Here is a 21,443-nt window from a genome sequence, read left to right as displayed (position 1 = left end):
ATATGAACTTAGCTTTTTTTTATTTGGATTACAGGTAGCAGGACCAAATGGGTTACCTGTTCCTGTTTTTGATTTGTATTTGCTCTGTTTTTAAAGGAGTCTGGTCAAGGACAACAAGAAGCCTCTGGTTCTAGTGGACAGGGGAGAGACTCTTCGGCAAGGTCCACAATGTTTCGCATCCCTGAATTCAGGTGGTCTCACATGCACCAGCGCTTGCTCACCGATCTGCTGTTCTCCATTGAGACTGATGTACAAATGTGGAGAAGGTGAGTGGCTTTGAACTGGGCTACTCTGTGGCTCCAGTGGATTGTTTTAAGTTCAAATCTAAATGTACCTTATCCACAAATACGTCATTGAGACTATAAAATAGTAAGGGGAATAAAAAAAAAAAAAAAAATCAACTGTAGATTCTACACTGCCAATAAAATAAAACAACAACAAATAACAGCCATGATAGCAACCGTTAGTCCAGCAATTAGGAAGTTACAAAATGACTCTGTATTTTCTTGAAATTTAAAAAAGTAAAACTGCTGTGCAGTAAAATAAGAAAAGTTATAGATACAGCCTAACACGATTAAGTGTATAACCTATTTTTCACAAATAGTTACATGTGTACCCTTAAGCAGCTTAGTGATCTGCAATTTCAGTTCTTATTCTAAAATATTACTGTACCGGTAACAAAACTGCACTTTGCTACAGTCCTAAGTATTTACTGTTTCTTTGAGGATTCACATAATTCACGCCAACAATTCATTATTTTACTTCAATAAGAAAACACAGAACCATTAGTTAATAATGTACAGTAAGTGGTGAACAATGCACAGTGATGCACATTCACAAAATACCCCTTTTGACTTTCAAGAATGAAATGGAAGTAATTGTTACTTCAATGTTGCATGTACGTCGCAGATGATTTACTGTACTCATTTCATTGTCTCTACACATTACATGTAATATATTAGCCTACCTGAAAACTGAACAGAAGTCATTATCAATGTACCTTGAAAAAATGCTGTTCATTTTAGCACATCATAGCTTTTACAGTCTCTTGTCTTTAAGTTTCCCTTTTTACAGCCATTTCAGTGCAGGAATGTATTGAAAGCGTTCACGTTCCTGACACCATGCTCGTGCACACTTGCGTTGGTTCACAATGCACGTGCTCAGCTGCCTGTAAAAGAAGTATCACCGCCGCACAGCAAAACAGGATATACACTTAAAGTTTACACTTAAATGGTTTAAGTTAATGCTGCAGCATTTGTAATGGTTTGAGAATGTAATGGAGGGGTTCCTCTGTACTATTGTTATGTTACCTGTTTACAGGTGAACAGACGCTTAATGTTGTATCAGTGTGTTGATACAACATTTTAGCTCTTCATTTCAAATGTTGTATTATTGATGGGACTTGTTCTATGTTGTTGAAATACAGTAGGTCTGATAAATGGAGTCTGGGAAAGGTAAATGTATCCCTACTAAATGCAATACACATTTCTCAAGTACTTAAAATGCATACAGTATGATCTCTTTCTTCTTTTTTTTCTTCTTTTTTTCCTTTTTTAATGACTAATATTAGAGCTACAGGTAATGTTTAGAAAGCTGTACAAAAGCGTAACGCTTCTGTGATTGACTAACACCACAATTTTATTTTCAGTCATTCCACAAAGACGGTGGTGGATTTTGTTAACAGCAGCGAAAATGTCATCTTCGTGCACAACACTGTTCATCTGATCTCCCAAGTGGTAGACAGCATCATCATGGCTTGCGGTGGGATCTTGCCTCTATTGTCAGCAGCCACCTCTGCTACAGTAAGTAGTCAGATACCTCTGTGATTTCTGTCTAGATGTGATTTGGAGTTTCTGTGTTTTGGTGGATTGATGTTACAAGCCTACCATGCCTCTCCACCTCTGCTACGCCACCCCCATGAAGCAGTGTGCCTAAACAAAACCAATCTATCTTCGATTAGGCCATCGCTCTCTCTTATAATGCGACTCCCATTTCACCCTCTAAATTGATAGTGCTGCTTTGTGCTGCTACCAGCTTCATTCCTGCTGTTTCTCATTTATGTCCTACGTTTGAGAAAATGTACCTGTTAGATGTATTGATGCTATTATGCTGTAGAAGAGGGAGGACATAACTGTCTCCATTCCCCCCCCCCCCCCCCCCCCCCCTCTGCCGATAATGTCTAATCTCTTGTAACAATCAAGCCCCTTTGTTTTCTTCGCAGCATGAATTAGAGAACATCGAGACAACTCAGGGTCTTTCCATTGAGGCTTCTGTAACCTTCCTCCAGAGATTGATTAGCCTTGTAGATGTGCTGATTTTTGCTAGCTCGCTTAGCTTCATCGAGATTGAGGCGGAAAAGAACATCTCATCAGGAGGGATTCTGAGACAGTGCCTCAGATTGGGTAAAAGCATTTACAACATTGTTCCTCACTTTGTTTCCATTTTCAAAAATATCTAAATTTCTAAATAGCTCAGGAGCCTTGTTACACTCTTTTCTTTTCTTCTAATGTTATGACTCACTGTCTTCATAAAATGAAGTAGAGTAGTTTTATTAGGTATTTCTAATGGTCTGGACTTAGCCCTGGGCCTGTTATATTATATCCCATTTACATTAGAGCAACAGTGACAGTCCTGAGGTTACATATCTGAATAAAAGAGTTACAGATGCCTACATTATTCATTTTTTATTCAAGTTTTTCTCATTTCCTCATGTCAACTACACTATGAATAACAATCCGTTTAATAAACAAGTAGACCAGAGTGCTTTCATTTGTGTAATGGCGTACATAGAGATTTTTTCTTTTAATGCACGTTATGAAAAAGGAAGTAAAACGGAATGGTGCCAAGTATACTTGCATGTTAAATGGAAGCCATGATGCCATTTTAAATTTATATTAGGCCATTACGGAACTATAGTGAAATGGAAGTCTGGCCCTAGTCTGCTGTTAGAAGCATGGTTTTATGAAATTAATATTTTATGAGGTATGCTTTTCCTTGTGCTGCAGTGTAATCTGATTTCTATGTTGTAACAAGGTTTCTCTAACTTTTCTTTATAAATGGATATATGAATGCTCTAATGGAAAAAGCTACTACATTCCAAGCAGAATAATTCCCATAATCTAAACGTTTCAGAGTTTACATTTGTCACTTGTCAAATGAGGGGGGGGGGAGGGGGGGGAGGGGGGGAGCCTTGTGCTTTAAAAATGGCATGCAATACATCAGATTATGAATTTGAACCGCCGTTGCTATGGCAGTAAACTACTAGAAGTGATTTAAAGATATAAAGGATACATGGCACATAGAGTATTATGTTAAGCACCCCCTCACCTTTTTATCGTATTCAATTATTGAAATCCCAAACTGCTGATATTGGTGAGGAGAGCCATTGCTTCTGTTTCTACAAACAAAAGCAAATAAATTATAAGAAATTAACCTAGGCCTATTTTTGTTTTTTTTATTATTATTATTTTTCATTCATGATTTTGACCAATCTGATTTTTCATATTGCATAGAATAGAACTACTAATGCCTCCCCTCTGTTTGACAGTGTGCGCAATGGCTGTAAGAAACTGTTTGGAATGCCAGCAGCTCACCCATTTCAAGCCTGGTGTGGAAAATGCCAGGGGACAAAAAGCTATGCAAAGCTTAATGGGAACAGGAAAATCTGCCCCAGCACAGGCAAGTCTAATAATCTTACAGGCATAGATTGTCTGGAATATGCAATAAATTATCTAAAGTTTTAAGAACATCAAGGTTTCTAGATGGGTCATTCCCTGTTGCGTTGTGTCCACTGCTTGATTAGAAAGTTAATGCGCTAGACTTATTATGCAAGGCATTAAACCAATGACACTGAACATGTCTTAGTTATGTGCTAGAGTATACAGATTTTCAAGTATCACACTGTAGCTTCTTCCTAGCACCATTCACGTCCTGTAATAAAGGTACATTTTCTATGTTCTGGCCAAAGGCTGACTGTTTGTGTGACACATTCTAACACAGGAAGTAATACAGTTCTAGGAAGAGCAAATTCAGCTTAAGCTATAGTGGAACTTGTGATATCTGTGTATCCCCATATTAAGCAAAAAAACAAATATGAAGAACATATCTTCAGCACAAAGATTAGGAAACCAGTGATAATATTGCTAGTGCTGATAAGAGGCGAGAAAATGGATTTTAAAGCTGTGGTTGCTGCTCCCTTAATCATACTCCTTTAAACACTTTTAATTGTTGTTTTATCAAAAATTTAATTTAAATCGAATAGCCTTTGGGATACTGTGACAGTTAAACACTGATCTTTAAAGTCACCTTCTTTGGCCACTTACAGTAAGCCCCTGTATAGGGCTTTGGGGGCCTTTCTTCTCCGAAACGCTCATTTCCACAGCAGAAGTGAACTGGAAAGAAATACGATCATTGATTATGTTCTACAGCTTGTTTTAATGGGATTGCTGCACTTAGTGAATTGTAAGTACTATCCTTTTAGGCATAGGTATCTTAGGAAGAATATTTTTCTGGAGGAGAGGAAGCTTATGAAAAAGAAAATCCCTTTTTTTATCTTCTAAAACTGCAACCCTTAATTTCATCAGTCCATATCGGATTGCATTGTCTGCAGTCCTTAATGTATAAACCCAATTCCAAGCCCTCTCCTGTTTTTGAACTTTTTAAATTTGATATACTTGCTTCCAGTAAAAATCTCAGTGCCTTCCTGAATAGCCTGCTGTCAAGTATTTCCATGCATTCGTAGCTCAGCAAATGTCTAAAACAAATATCTCAATTACAATGTCAACTTTTATATTCAATAACCTTCTATAAAAAAAAAAAAAAAACACTTGTGCAGAATTGTTAATAACCCTGTAGTAGAACAGGGATAAGGGGTAAAACCTACCTACTCATTTATCTTTGAAACTAGGAGGAGAAAAATATAGTGGAGAATGTGTCACTTTTTCACAGTCAATTCTCATTAAAATAAACTTGGATTGGACGGATTTCCTGATACTACGAGATTTATTGTTTATTGTAAATTACCACGAATTTCCTGTTCGTGTGAAATATTTTGGAGTCCTCCCAGGGAAGAAAAATTTGAACAAAACGAATCGCTCTAATTACTGCTAAGTGTAAAGGATATTGGGAAATGTTTTAACTTTCATCCAGATTAGTGCCTCTGTAGTGTTTTAGTGCTGTGTTGGGACTACAGATCCTATCATGCACTTAGAGTTGCTATAGTGCCCACGCATCATATTCTTGCAGACAAAAGCCGTGGATAAAGCACCATCATACAGAAAAATCAGATTTCAACATTATCACAAAAACTCTCAACCATTCTGAAAAGATGCAATAGAATAATACAACTGTGGGTGCAAGTCGTCAGCGTTTCCGATTTGGTGGTTTAAAAATGCCCTTGAATAGAATGTGTCATGCAGATTGCAAGTGCAGTTAATTTGCAATGTATACTTTTTAAAATTGTTCTTGTTCTGTAATTGAAATTTGGTTTTTGTGTTACTATAACTTAAATAAAAACGGACAGTATTCAATTTGTGTCCTGATAATACGAATTACTGATAATAAAAAAAATAAAAATGTAGCTGGTCCCTTAATTCATATTAACGAGAATTAACTGTATATCTAAAGAGATTTGAAAGAGGAATTTACCAGTGCTCTGCTGCTTTACAGTAAACATGACATGATAATTAGGGAAACAAAGCCAAGTATTTGTTGGAGGAGGATGGGGTGTGGGGGGATGTGCCAAAACATAAAGGTAAAGCACTCTCTTATATTATGTTTTAGTATTAAGACTGTCTGACATGGTAAGTTTTTGTTTCACTTAGAGCCCAGTGGATGTTGTCACAGGTGGTATTTCACCTATAAGAGATCTTGATCGGTTGCTACAAGACATGGATATTAACCGTCTACGTGCCGTGGTCTTCAGAGATATTGTAAGTTCTCAAGAGCTGCTGATTTGTAATACTTTTTATTTTTTCATTGTTAAAGTAGCAGATGAGTCACAGATAAACCCTTAGCGTAGGTTCGATGCCTGTGTTGTATGGCATTATGACTTAATATCGGATCTCAGATCTATATTTACAGATCTCGGATCTATATTTACAGATCTCAGATGTGTGCACTACCATTGATGTTTTCTTTTCCAGGAGGACAGCAAGCAGGCCCAGTTTCTAGCCTTGGCTGTAGTGTACTTCGTTTCAGTGCTCATGGTATCGAAGTACAGGGACATCCTGGAACCTCAGAATGAAAGGAAGCCTCCACAACGCAGCCAATCAGTGAAGAGCACCAAAAGCGGGAGCGATGTGGCCGCAGCTATAGGTTACTAGTGCATAATATGTTCAGTTAAATAAAAAGCAAACATAGTAGCCAGTTACTAGTTCAAATCAAACCTTTAACTATCTTGCAAAAATGACCACATATATAATGTTTTTATTTTATGTTTTTGACTTTTTTTTTTTTTTTTTTAAAGGAAATACTTTGTGGATGTTATAGTGGTTGATGTCTTATAAAATCTAACATGTCCTTTTTTTGTTGTTCTTTAGAGCTGGATAAGGGTGCTGGTGGGGATAATGCCCATGCTGCTGCTGATTTTGAGAATGGCACTTCTTTACGGAGGAGGGATTCTGGCATTGGAGAGGAGCAGGCCTCCATCGCTGCCAGCGAAGTGGAAGCTGGGGCAGGGGCCAGGACAGAGGCTGTCATCACTGGGCCCGATGCCGTCAGTGAGGTGCTGTCCACCCTCTCCTCTGAGGTGAAGAAAACCCAGGATTCCCTAGAGCAGGAGAACAAGATGTCCTCTTCAGCGGCTGCTGCCAATCAGGGCAAGAACGTGAAGGACATACTTCGCAGTCTGGTCAGCACGCCAGCTGAAGAAATGGTAGTCGACCCAGCCCTCATTCCTGCAGCATTCTTAGGAGCTATAGGAGATGGTGCAACAGATAAATCTGTACAGTTCAGATCGTTTGACAGGTAAGTCTTTTTATGAACTCTAGATGCAGTATCTCTTGGAATAATCTTGTTTTATATCATTAGATGCAGCATTAACACGGCAGATTAATGGAGATTATATCTGAAAAATAAGTCCCAGTCCCAGAGTGTCATCAGATAAACCACTAGGTTTAATGTATTTTTGGAATTATAACCCTTTTCTACTTGAACCATTTGCTTTTTTTTCTTTATCTGTTTCTATTTATTTGTTTTTGGTTTGTCTTTAATACATTATTATTAATATGACTTTGCATGAGTATGCTAAAGTGCGGAATAGCCAAACTTCATATATAGATCCAGTAATATCAGTTAATGATGGTTTAACATCTGTCATTAAAAATACATAAATCACTACTTAACAGCTTCATAATTAGGAATTCCCTTTTCCTAATTTCAAAATATTTATGCAAGATTAAACGACCTACTCAGATGACGTCCTGCTTGGAAAAGCATGTCATGCTTGTTTATTTAAACAAACAAAAAAATAATACAATAAATTAATTTATTCTAAGCAGTTATACTTTAGCTTAAGGACATTTGAACAACATAAAACTAAAGCACCAATTTTCAAAAAATGTGTTTGACCATACATTGCCTGCACAGTCTAGAAATGTTCTCGGTATGTGTTGCTCCAGGAAACCGTTCCTTTTCAGAATGTCAGTTTTTTATTTACAGATGTGCTTTTTCATCGCATCCTTTATGGATTGTGAGGTTTTATGAAAAACTCTCCTTAGTTAGAAATATAAATTCTCATCCCTGGGGAAATACCAGAGCAGTAATAGTTTAGTGCGACTTTGTAGGAGCAGACATCTAGATGTGCTATAGGATGGACTGGGTCTGGTTTGCATTTAAAATATTGTTCTGTGGCAGACACAAAGCACTGTGAGCTAACATGCATTTGGGAGAAGGCACCTTGTTAAAAGTTGTTCTCATGTTGTGGAAGGAGTACTCGCTCAAAAAATCTGGGAATTTCAAGACATTCCTCTGATCCTGCATGTATCTGAGGAATGCTTTGTCAGAAATCAGAACTCTCCTCATATCTTAAGGATTATCAACCTTGGCTTGCCAACCTAGCTGGAAAGCATAGGGTAACAGCTAAGCAGGAAAAGCCTGCTAGGTCTGCCTGCGCTGGAGCCCTTTTCAAACAACTAGGTGTGTGCTTTCATTCCCATGCTGAAATCTGTCTCTTATCTAACAGAGGGATCCACACAGGCAGTGAGTAGGTGCCAGCATTTATCTTGATGGCCCTCAACTTGTCTGGTACATCAGCTGTTAAGACTGAGTCTGCTTTCCCACCAAACCCCAGTAGGTTGTGGATTTCAGGCAACACTTAAATAGTAAATACGTGAAAAAAATCAAACAAACAAAACTGCACTCTTTTGTGGAGTGCTATCTTGTTCTCTTGACAATCCTGCCAACAGACGATAAAAAAACAAATCTCTCTTGTGCTGTATTAAATGTAATATTTTACTATTCCCAACTGCATACTCAAAATGTATTGCTCATAATTACAATTACTGTTTTGGAGTTGTGACACACATACCCTATCTTTAAATCTGTGCCATAGGATTGTTCATGAGCACACACTAGACAGGGCCTTTGTTTAATGTCCCATCACTACAATACATCCAAGCAGTATTCTGAGCCTTTGGTTTTTTGGCACAGTCCTCTACGGAGTCATGCCCTGCAGGACCTGGTGGTCTTCAGCGGTCTCACTTTTTCATGTATTGACCAGGACCAACCCTTATTAGTGCCTTAAATTGTAGAGAAATCTACACTACTTGTCAGTATCAATACACCCGCACTTGTGAAACCTTCAAATGTCTTTTTATGTATTTATTGCCTTATGATTTCTGTTCAACGAGAAGAGAAAAACAAAGAAATTATTAAAATGCAATACTTCAGCAACTGAACTGAGAACCAGTCAGATTGTAAACCTCATAATAAGGTAAGGCGGAGGTGAAAAAACACAACTATTTGCCCTAAAATGCGAATAAAGGCTGTTGTACTCTGCCTGTTGTATTCAACTGAAGTTTAATTCTCCTTGTTTGTTGAATCAGGATGTGTCCGCTAGCCTGTCGAGGATAAAAATGCCAACCAACTGTTCTGTTGCAACCATTAAATATTTTAATGAGCCACATCTTTTTTTAAACAAGGAATTTGAACTGCATAAATACACAGCTCCATCACAAGTGTTATTTATTCAGCAACATAACAGCTGCATTTCAAAATAATATTTGTTTTGGCAGCGTGTTTTGTGTAGTTTGATACTGGCAAACACAGCTTTACCCAAAGTATGGTGGGAAGTTAATATTAATATTTACTAGGAATGCACACGATACTTTGTCATGACGCCATATGCTATCAAGGTCAAATTTAAATGATATAAATTCCGTCAAACCTAAACGGTATTGTATGATTGGGCTATGAATTCAAAAAACTTTTAAGCAGACCACAGTTTAGTAGTCTTTGTACTAAATTAGCTTACCAAAGTCTTATCTTTTTATCTTCTCTTTAGCGCTAGCAATTTTTTCAATGGTCCCCCCTTCTCTTAAATATATTGTGGTCCTTGCTTGTATTGTATACTTCAATTTGGAACATGTAAGGTGCGGACAAAACTAGACGAATGCTTGTTGCTGCTTCCTGGTACCTAATAATTTCATGTGTCACAGTTTAAAATCACTCCAGTAATCTTACAGCTGTCAGACCACGTGACCACAGCAAACTCCCAGGATGCACCAGTTGTGTTTGTATAACTTCAGTAACCTTAAAAACTTTTTTAAAAATCAGCACTGTACAGTGGAACTACTAATGCTTTAAAAAAAGGTAACAAGGGGGGAATAAACCCTTCAGCCCAATACCTGTGCCTAATGTTTTCAGTGGAAATAGATTGGGGAACAAAATTGAGTGCCACTGTAACTCTACTCATCAATATGTTGACACATTTGGTACAGTATCGGTTAACCTTCTAAATAATTAATTGACCAATGGCCCGAATCCAGATTCATTGATGTATTGCTTGGTTGTACGACAGATTACTTGATGAGTGATTAATTGATACCAGCATATTGCTTACCGTTACACCCATCTAAGTATAGCTTATGTTGTACTGAATAATTTAGAAAAATAATGAGACCAGATGGACATCCCCCCCCTGCCCCACACACACACCCCAGCCTCAAAAAAATGGATGACAAATGGTCACTTAGAAGATAACCAAGCTAGGGAAAATATTTCAGATGGCTTTATAAAGTATTTGTATTGAAAACCAGTTTTTTATGACACTGGGATATTTAATCCAGTTGCTTTTAATAGTTACAGAATTATGATTCTGTTCCTTCAAATAAAGAACATTGGTAATAAGATTTGGCTTCACAGTATACAGAGTAAGCAAGTACCTTTAAAGTTAAGTGTCTCATAATGTAAATCATTCTTTCTTTTTTTTTTTTAATTCAATAGTCGCCAATTGATTTTACCCCGTTTTTCTCCCAATTTGGAATGTCCAATTGTTAAAAATTAAAAATTAGATTATATAAATACCAGCACAATAGCTTGTGTAATCAAATCTTTATAATCACTAGAGTGAATACAAGGCAAAAGTTCTTATGAAGATCATTATATTGGAGGTGGTTGTATTAATCTTATTTCAATAGTTTATTTTATCAATGTTGTGTTAACAGTAGGAAGTGAAAGTATTTGCTGCTTTCCCCCTCCAACTATTTATGCCAAGTAAATGCTCATGATTGCAGGTGCTTAATGTTGATGTTTTAAACTTCTCTGTTATGCGCCAATGCTTATTATAATGCACCTCACCTAGAGTATTGTAAAAACACATTCCTATTGTTAAGTGGGGTTAAAAGCATGTTTGAAGTCAAAAGCAAGACCTTCAGCTGGGTTATTTATTTCTTTTTTTTTCAAATGTAAGTATTTAAGGCCATTATAGGAATTCATATGGGATGCCTTTGTAGCAGAGCCTGCAAAAGATATAATTAAGTAAATATCCAGTTGAATGTACATTTAGGGTTATGGGTAATGTTACTAGGTAATTAAAATGAAGCACTGCTCAGGGAGTGCAGCATGCATTGGCGCAAAGATTTACCTAATTAGTAGGATTCTTGCATCGTTACGGGTACAAAAAAAAAAACTCATTAAAAAGAGCCTTTAACTTCATTTTAATGAGATGTGTTAAGGATTTGATGTTTAGCACTTCAACTGCAAACCATAAATTCATAAATGAATATGGATAATTTGCATTTGTATTATTTTATGTACTCTGCTTTTACAGCGAAGATCAGTCTGTTGACACCTGGTTAGGCAGCTTTTCAGAAACTTACTTTTGTAGGTCTCAAACTACTTTTGTAAGTACCAAACATTGAGATTAATGTAGTGGTTACTGTTAATGCTGATGGAACTGACATGAAAAACCAAGGAACTAAATACATGAATGCAAGAGGTGGCAGTATTGTAGTGTGTGTGTGTGTGTCTATATATAAAATATATAATAGTCAGATCCCAAATAATACATACATACTCACACACACACACACACACACACACACACACACACACATTATTTGGGATGTGACCATATAGTAACAATAGTCTGTTGTGTTTTTCTTTTTCTTTCTACCTTATAATCGGGTTTGGACAATAATGAAAGTTTTAATTATTGTTTTTTGGCAGTCAATTAGTTCAGTTCCTGTCTCACACACTCGGCCTGCTTTTGCTTGTTGGCTATTTAAAATAAATGTCCTATCACATAGAGTAGAAGGGGGCAGTGAATTAAATTAATTTCCTGATCCCCAGTTTAATTGTGGCATTTAACACTCCCTCAGCATCTCTTTTTATAGACAAATCAAAGAGAACGTAACAAAACATCTCAGTAGCAGCAGAACTGCTTTAGCATTAGCTGACTGTCAGATGATTATCTATTTAATAATCATTGATAATAGCACCACCATCAACTACTGTTTCAACCTTACCTTGTATTAATTTTCTTTACATTTTGTTTCAGGAGTGTTGTGGTAGCTCCCAAGAAGGCAGGCAGCGCTCCATCTTTGGCTGCTAGTACAGTAACTGCTGCCACACCAGTCCCTGCTACTGCTGCCACTGCCACCCCAGTTAATAATGTCAGCGTGGTCTCCACATCGGACCCTCCCCAGAGCACAGCAACAGAGCCCGCTGCTGGTGAGTTAGTGATGGCTGTGGGAAGGAGGTTAATTTGGTATGTTCATGACATCTTAGATTGAACGGCTAAAAAAGTGACAATCTTGTCTATCGTTTGTCTCCAAATAACTAACAATCGGGTTGGGACAGAACTGATTTAAAGTATTGGCTCTCGGATCAATGCTTTCTTGTATCAAGAGGTCCTGGACTCAAAACCTTATGTCCCATTACTTTTTATCGTTGTTGTTAATATGCTTAATGAGGGAAATGTGTTAGTGGAGGAAATCAACGTGTAAATACAGTATTTGTTCTAACTTTTAGAAGAATACATACACATGACTTTCCATACACCAAAACAAATAGTATGTACTGACCTAATAAATATATACATGCACAATCAAGAAAGATAGAAATTTGGTGTTCTAATACTTAGCGGCAGATTAAATCTAAAATGATATTGTGTTTGCTATGTAACTGTAGAATCTGTTTTCATTTCATCCTGCCAAATCTAAAAACAACACTGATCTGCTAAATTTAGTGCCACTTGTTTTGTAATTATCTGGAAATGCATCATACTGTGCCATGATGTCCTCGGCATGTATTATGGGGAAAAAAAACAACACGAGAAATAAATGCTAGTTCATGATGGCCTATTAAATTCTTGTATGTAGCAAAGTTTCCTGCATGATTGCACTTACTGTACTTGGTGCTACAAATACATGTCTGGTTAAACATTGTAGGCAAATGTTGTACAAATCAAAATTGGCAAAACATTTTCAATATATACTCATATTTATTTAAGTATAAAAAGAAACCAATTGAGAACAGCAGCTGACTGCTAACCAAGCAAAGTATAATTAAACAAACTACTAATTTAATATTGCACAGTAATTAGCTATCTTTCCCTTTCAACAATGGTTGTAACCCATTCTGCTGTAGTTCAGGGATACCCAACTTGTTCTATAACTGTGAATAAACAGATTCCTAAAGAAAGGTGGACTTTTCCTGATGCAGTAGTCACCTGAATGATTGTGTAGTGGTTGTGGACTGGTAAGCATCTTATTAAAATTTCCAACTCCTGTAGACCCTTTGATGGCAGTACTTTTTTAATGCAGACATAGACTAGTAAGAGTGAAAGACTAAAATGTAATGGTGTTTACACCAGAGAATATGCAAGAATGCCGAAACGTCCAGAGCTTGAATAACGGTTCTATATCTAATCTGTCCTGATAAGTGTGAAAGAACTGGAATATGTCACAAGTATCAGACGGTTACATTTGTACTTAATTCATGTATGTTTTTTAGGAGAGGTGCACAAACATTTGCTTAAAAATAAAATATCAGCATTTAGACATATATGAAATACACATTTTTGTTGATACATTTAAACAAGATTACTGTATGTAAAATGATATGTGGTAATATTAAAACATTCATTGCCTAACCTATAAGTATTCCATTTTATCCTGATTGTCTGTTGCAAATACAGATTCAATTGACAGCAATTAAACTTTATATAGTGAGGTTATATTTACGTTCCGTATTTAAAAAGTGGACAGGACACAATGGTACATGGTGCTAAAATTTAAAAAAATAAGTTGTGATGACCTTTTTATTATTCTGGTCAATTTATGTAAACAATGGCCCTCACTGGGTGAACACTAGACAGTTAATCTATTTGCATTTTCTTTCAAGTCCTTGTAAATGTCTGTAAAGCAGTCAGTCTGAAGGAGCCAGTTTATCAGGAAAGAGATTAATAGAGATAAGTCAATTTAGTCCTTCATGTTTGAAGTGGCTACTTCATTTACGCATACAAGACCTTCCAATGCCACAGACACATGCTCTGGTCTTGTGGTGTTTAGCACTTGTAACACTTTCACTGCAGATGTTTTTTTGAAACTTGCCATGCGTTGTTACTGATTTTTCGGAGAGTGTCTGCCTACTGACTTATCTGGACCCTGAAAGTGAAAAATTGGAGGTTTTGGAGGAGAAAGTGTGAAAAGGCTTTCATCTCTGTATTGACTTTTGACGTCTACCAGTAAGGGAACCACTATGGTCACACATCCTTCATTACTGCATTTAAACATGTCCATTTAAGGTGAATGCTCACATTTATATTTGATTTATTTCTATATTTAATTTTAGATTTGTAATATTTTTTTAAATTTTAGATTGTGTTTTTTTTTGATTGCCTCAGATCAGCAATTCAATCAACTATGGCTTCTAGTAACAATCCCGCTCCAGTGCCCATTATTTCTCTAAGTCATAGGTATCTGGCATTATAATCCCACAATTGGTTGGTACAATCCATATTTGTAAAAAATATTCATATATCAGCTCAACTATATTATCCATTGTTAGTTCTATTATAAACTCCATGATTGTGTGTCGTATAGACAGATGGCCAGTGCTGTGCACAGAGACTTGTCATAAGCAAATAGACATCCCAACTATTCACTGCTAAGAAGTCACTGTATATAATGAAAAAATATATGTAACGCACAATTTGTTTAAAACCGTGAACAATCGAGATGTTGCAATAGCATAATTTTGTATTTCATACAGGAAGTGGATCTGCAAGTGCAAATCTACCATCTGTTCCCAGTGTGTCCCCAATGACACAAGATTCTGCTTCAAATATGAGGTAATTCAGCTTGGAGTATATTTGTCAATATTTGTATTCTAAACAGTTTTCCAGGATTTACAAAGTTGTTGCTTTCTTTCGTCTATTAACACTAATTCTGACCTAAAGATGTCACAATATGTTTTCAGTAAGAATAATTAATATTTTAAGTATTATTAATTTAAGAGATAATACGCACTCTTAAATCCCTTTCACTACAAATGGCACACATTCTTTTTTAAAATCGATTTTTTTTTTCTTTTTTAATTTAGTAGTTGCCCATTGTTTTTATCATTTTCTCCCAATTTGGAATAGCCAGTTATTTTTAGGCTCAGCTCACCGCTACCACCCCCGCGCTGAATCAGTAGTGGCGAAGACGAACACACGCTGTCCTCTGAAGCGTGTGACGTCAGCCAACAACTTATTTTTCACACTGCATGCCCACCATGCAGCCACCTCAGAGCTACAGCGTCGGAGGACAATGCAGCTCTGGGCAGCTTACAGGCAAGCCTGCAGGCACCTGGCCAGGTCATAGGGGTCGCTGGTGTGCGGTGAGCCGAGGACACGCTGGCCGACCTAAGCCTCCCTCCGGCTTTCGGCCAATTGTGCGCCGCCCCCTAGGAGCTCCCATCCACTGTCAGCAGTGGAATAGCCTGGACTCGAACTGGCAACGTCCAGGTTATGGGGCGCATCCTGCACTCCACGCGGAGCGCCTTTACCGGATGCGCCACTCGGGAGCCATTAAAATTGAATTTTAAAACACAAACAACCAGATTAAAAGATGTTGTTCTGTTTGTTAATGTATTGGAAAAAGTTAAATCAAAACTGAACATTGTGCTATTGATAGCTTTTGGCATTTGTAGAAAGAGAGGAATGCTTTAGGGTTTATACATCAAAGTGAAAAATGCTCGAAGTCTCTGATTCATCTCTTCATTTCTGCAGCATTTCTGAAAGGCTTGAACATGCCCTTGAAAAGGCTGCCCCTCTCCTGAGGGAGATCTTCATGGATTTTGCTCCCTTCCTTTCCCGTACCCTTCTGGGCAGCCATGGGCAGGAGCTGCTCATAGAAGGTACAAGTAAGTCTTCCATTTCTTACCCTCACATTGATACCACCATACTATTGTGGTGGGATGGACTTATGAAGCTGAAACAGGAAATGGGGCTCCTGGCTACTGTAAAAGACAAAGAGCCTACACTGGGAATCCTCCTTCCTGAGATTCCCATGGATATTATTTAATACAGTACACATACATGAAATCATTGAATTCAGAGTTACATTGTTTGTAACTTCTTCTGTTGTATTATTATTATTTTTACTTTTCATTTGCCTGTTTATGACATTTTAAAGTCAAGTTTCATTGCTCCAATATTGATTTTTTTAATCGTATCAAAATCCTGGCATTATCTGAGCCTGGAGAATCTTAATTGGCTGTTCATTTATAGAACTTGCTGTTTACAAAGAAATCACATGATGAGTTGACCTTTCAACTAGCATAGTTGAAAGGCCACCACATGTGATTTCTTTGGAACCAGGAGGTACTCCAAAAGGAGCTGTCAACTAGGATTCCACATAAAGGTCTAGTGGATCATGATAGAGAAGTGAGCAACATACAATATTGGAGCTACAGATCTCAGAAACTCTGACTGGTTGTAAACATTAGATTTTTACCTGTAAAAAAAAAAACAGAAACATAATTGAAAACATGTCGCGTGACTGGCAGAGGCGCGTTCCTTCTATGGATGTTTAAATTACAATGGTATATTTCACATTCTAGTTCTGTTAAAAATGCCTCCCTGTCTACTCCCTGATGGTAACCGGAGAGTCTAAATTCAGTTGTGGGAATTGCAAATATAGTTTTAATTAAGAAATTTTTAGAAACGTACCTGTGTTCCCTTTAATTAACCTTATACTCTCAGTCAAACAATGTTTTGTGTCATAACGGGAGAATAGATTAAATAGTTTTGATGAATAGATAAAATAGTTTCTGCTCTTACTAGCTTACAACTTAAATTATTACCAAAGTCTTGTCTGTATTCTCCATTAAATACTATATGGATGTATGAACTGTATAAAGTAATCTGAATTTACCACTTTGATCACACTATAGATCTGAAACAAGTGCAGACCCTTTGATTCTGAGAGCCCCACTGGTGGAGAATATAATCTAAACTCTCATTCATAGGGAAAGGGTAGTCTTGCTTGTAAATGAGCCCTCTGAACTTCACAGGCTGTTTTGGGATCCCACCACGAAGGCACTTGGTAATGAATGGGGCCGTTTTCAAGTGTTGGCTCTTAATATTTTGAAAAACCTATAGTAATCAAATTTAAGTCGTAAACCATCTAGAGTATCTTTTAACTAACTGATTACAGTTCTGCAAAGGTTTTATAGAGAAAGGGGTCATGGGTCAGAGTACTAATAAGAGTGTTTGGGATGTCTGCTGCCACCAAACAAAATGGAAACTTGATTGATAGCTGGAGGGCTGAAGGGAGAGAGTAACTGAGAAAGCAAAGGTCATGGAGCCATTTCCCTCTCTGCATATATAATAACCCCCTCGCTCCGAAACAGCAAAATGCAGATATTATGGATCAATACGACATATGCTCTGCACATTTGTAGCTGTAATACAAGGCACAATTATGTATTAGTTTACATTTACATTTTGTTGGTTCATTAAATTCATCAATATTTCAGATTGGTCTGGGCCTGTGTGTGTTTTCTTTTTTTTTTTTTTTTTTTTGTTTGTGTTACAATTTTTTAATGGTAGCTGCATGGAAATGTGTTAACATGTTAGCATGGAAATTGATGTCCACCCACCAAAAAAAAAAGAAAAACAGACAGACAGGAGACGATATCTATGTATATTCATTCATATTCATTTCTCCAAGCATGTTTTGTACTATTTAATTAAGTTTACAAAAAGCCAAACTGTTTTCCTTTTCAGATTTTCAGTGTAGAATGAAAACAGAGGCCTGTCCCTGTTATTACCCTAGCCTATGTGTGTTGCATCAACACAGTTTTAAAATTCTTTATAGGCTAATGTCAAAAATTAAATACAGTGCACAATACACAAGATTCTATTATTATCTTGGTTGGCTCTTCTCTCAGATAAATTAATGCTGTGGAAATTGGTTTAAAAAACATCAACCCTTTTGCGATATATACATCCGCAAAGTGGCCTTGACTTAGTCATTGATTGCATTCTATTGTGGTAATATAAGAAACTGATTTGGTTGTGCAGAATAGGAGGTTATTGGGTCACCTTTCTTTCTTCTCGTTTCAGGTTTGGTCTGCATGAAGTCCAGCAGCTCGGTTGTGGAGCTGGTCATGCTGCTGTGTTCTCAGGCAAGTCTGTGCTGTACATGACACAAAACAGACCTTTAAAACAACAACAAGCTCTTCATTTTGTTCACTGCTTAATATAGCGTTTTTTTCACGCTGGCAGTAAAGCAGCTGAATTACAGCTCTTGAGTTATATGCAATAAATAGAGAGAGAGACTAATACACTGTTTATCTTTCATGGACACTTTGAAGCCAGCCCTTGGCTGTCAATAGAACCCCACTTATTACTTTAAAATAATGTAAAATAAGGTATCTTTAATGAAAGGAATATTGGTCAAGAGGTCAAGGGTTTCAACCCATTTAAACACCTTTGACCTTCATTTGCAGCCCTGATGGTTTTACTTGGTGGTTTGACAAAAAAGGATAATGCAAAATTAATGTTTCTTTTGCATCGATTTTTTTTTTGTGGCAGTGTTTCCACATTTATTTAGGTAATGCTGATGGATAGTTCATGAATACAAATGAAAGAATCATAGCAGGTGCGAAAAAAATCAATTCTACATGTTGTCAATAAAGTGCAATAAGGACAATTGCTTCAGGAGATCACACCTAATGGGTGTTACAGTGGAGTTGTTGTAGACATTAGCTATACGGTGGCAAATACTATACTCCACACAAGCACGCAAAAAGGCTTTTTTTGTGTATGAATGTAACCTGTGTGCATATATAATACACACATTACAAAAATAAAAGTACAACGGCTCAGAAATGCGGGGGAAAAAATGCTGATTAATTGCATCACGCCTGCTTTTTCCAATGTGTTTTTATCAGTTTTATTTTAATGAAAAACATGCTTTTCCCTGCTTCCCCCCCCCCCCCATTTATCTCACATTTTTCACTGTAGTTATTTTCCAACGGTAATAAATAGAGATTACACATCAGTTTTTGTGTCATTTGCTGCATATATTTGGGAAGCCGGGGCACAGGAAAGAACTGAACCTTAGCATCCAGAAGGGAGAATAAATGACATGGTCTAATGCACCTATTTGTCATATCTGTCAGGGTGTTGTTTAATGCTAATCTAATCAAACTGAGAATCTGGCGATGGCCGCTGCTTGAGCCCAAGCTGCAAAGTACTCCAACACAGGAGGCTGAAGTTCCAGTTAAAAAGGGGACAGAAAATATGGTGCTGATTGCTTTAATAAATCACAGGAAATACATTCTCTCACACCCGATGCAAATGTAATTTTATGGTGGGGGAAGTGTTCCACCTCAAATTAAAAATGGATAGAATCTAAATGAGCCCTTATTTATCCAGAGATAAATTACATACAGACTGTTGTGCTGCGATAATTACATTTTATGATTTGCGTTTTGCGTTCTTTGATGGGATCCGACGGGTTAGACGCAGAAGTGATTTATATAACTATTAAGTGAACTTACTTCCAGTACAAGAAGGCTGAAGAGATACGGAACAAGATATCAAGTGGACATGTTGCAGATATGGGGAGGAGACAGGGCTGAGTTTGATTGATTTTTTTCAAGTAAGATGGGGTGGGATGTGATACTATCTCTCTAAAATTTTAATTAATTTCCTCTGCGAGATGGAGTGGGTCCGGTGTCAAAGATCAAGGGATCAGGTCAAAAACTAGTTTTTAATCACGGCAAATATGAGAGATGTCTGCACGACGACGTCAGACTCGCGTTGAGAATTGGATTCTAAACAGTAGTTTGATAGTGCCTGCTAAAAGGAGATGTGGCCTTTTGCAATTAAAGATCAATTTTGATCATGAACATTAACTGGGGAATGGTATATTTCAGCCCACTCTTGTGCATCGTATTGATTCTTATATCTAACTTCAAAACTCTGCAATAAGGATCGTTTCTTAGTGCCACTGTGAGTGTAGTCTGCTTTGTCAAGTGCTATCTCTACTAGATGAATAGTAAAAGAGGGACCAGTGAATTTAAACACAACATTATTAACAAAGTCTGTCTCGGTTCACCATTTAATTTAATAACCAAGCAACCTGCTGATTAATGGCTGTAACAAATAAATACAATCGATCAGAATTGTTGTGGCAGGCTACGTAGAATCACTGTCCAAACATACAGGTTACAAGTTGATGCACTGTTAAAAATGTCACATCAGCTTGTAGAGTTCCTGTGGCTGTGTGTAAAAGTTGAAGTCCCTTGTTAATGAAACATTGATGGTCAATTCTAACCTGAATTGTAGTCAAGTTGTTGGTTTTCTTCAAATGGAAAGTATGTCAGTCTTGGTTCTGGTAGTATAATATACCAATTCAGTAGAACCCATCGTATCCAATCCTGTAAGATATGATACCCTCTTAACCGGTGGTCCTCTGGCTCGTGTCATTGACACATGCAGCTACTGTACCTACTGAATGGTATAGATGGAAGCTGATCAATGAACATTTGATTATGAGTTTAAAACAGTAAATTAAGCTGTTAGTAGGAGAGAATGGAGTCATTTGAAAATAAAAAATAAACAAACAAACAATAAAAACAGAACAGACGCTGATGTTGGGGATCACTGTCACTTCACGTAAAACAAACTGCGCAGTTTAACAATGTTCAATAAAAGAAAGCAAGGGAGTAATTTAATTACTGTAACATTAAAAACATAAAGCACAACCACTTTGTTGTATGTATGCTTTCTGCCTTGGTTTAACATGCACTTACAGAGCCTTGGCATGGACTGAATGCATGGTAAGAACTGTTCTTGGAATGCTCTTTTGTAAATTGCCAAATACTGTTTTGCGATCATTTTCATGGCACATTTATGCATCTGACATTGTTAGTTTATACTGTCCTGATATTAATAAAGCAACTACAATGTAGTATGACAACTCCCTCTGATTTTATATATATAGATATATAGATATAGTCACATATCCAATGGACCCCTAGAACCAATTAAATTAGGATATGATGGGGTCTGCTGTGTATTTAATTGATATGATGTCATATTATGCTGAATTGGTAGAGGCTGTTTAAGTAACTGCATTGAAACAACTTGTCATAGTTAGCATTTACCCATATTGTTGCCATGGCGATTTGAGTCTAACAACACTAAATGGGAGCCTTTTTATTATTATTATTATTATTATTATTATTAATTTCTTAGCAGACGCACTTATCCAGGGCGACTTACAATTGATATCACATTATTTTTACATACAATTACCCATTTATACAGTTGGGTTTTTACTGGAGCAATCTAGGTAAAGTACCTTGCTCAAGGGTACAGCAGCAGTGTCCCCTACCAGGGATTGAACCCACAACCCTCCGGTCAAGAGTCCAGAGCCCTAACCACTACTCCACACTGCTGCCCTCGGAGTTTGCAGTTGATTTGAACTGGTTCTCTATTG

General features: G+C 37.1%; 1 protein-coding gene across 4 annotated transcripts in view; it reads left to right on the top strand.

Annotated features, from left to right (window-relative positions):
• The window catches only part of LOC117409386 (lipopolysaccharide-responsive and beige-like anchor protein), a 282,415-nt gene that overhangs the window by 62,352 nt on the left and 198,620 nt on the right, over window positions 1–21,443 (top strand). For 3 of the 4 annotated variants that reach the window (XM_058999623.1, XM_058999634.1, XM_034015363.3), the window contains exons 23-33: window positions 97–266; window positions 1,649–1,802; window positions 2,222–2,402; window positions 3,548–3,678; window positions 5,823–5,930; window positions 6,144–6,315; window positions 6,540–6,966; window positions 11,999–12,171; window positions 14,716–14,794; window positions 15,716–15,849; window positions 18,056–18,117. In XM_058999623.1, coding sequence (XP_058855606.1) covers window positions 97–266; window positions 1,649–1,802; window positions 2,222–2,402; window positions 3,548–3,678; window positions 5,823–5,930; window positions 6,144–6,315; window positions 6,540–6,966; window positions 11,999–12,171; window positions 14,716–14,794; window positions 15,716–15,849; window positions 18,056–18,117 — 1,791 coding nt within the window. The remainder of the gene's footprint in view (window positions 1–96; window positions 267–1,648; window positions 1,803–2,221; window positions 2,403–3,547; window positions 3,679–5,822; window positions 5,931–6,143; window positions 6,316–6,539; window positions 6,967–11,998; window positions 12,172–14,715; window positions 14,795–15,715; window positions 15,850–18,055; window positions 18,118–21,443) is intronic. The other variant, XM_058999629.1, reaches the window with a different exon arrangement.

Source organism: Acipenser ruthenus, chromosome 2, assembly GCF_902713425.1.
Source record: "Acipenser ruthenus chromosome 2, fAciRut3.2 maternal haplotype, whole genome shotgun sequence".
Taxonomy (NCBI): Eukaryota; Metazoa; Chordata; class Actinopteri; order Acipenseriformes; family Acipenseridae; genus Acipenser; species Acipenser ruthenus.
Note: the sequence above shows the minus strand (reverse complement) of the source record. Positions and strands in the feature narration are given on the sequence as shown.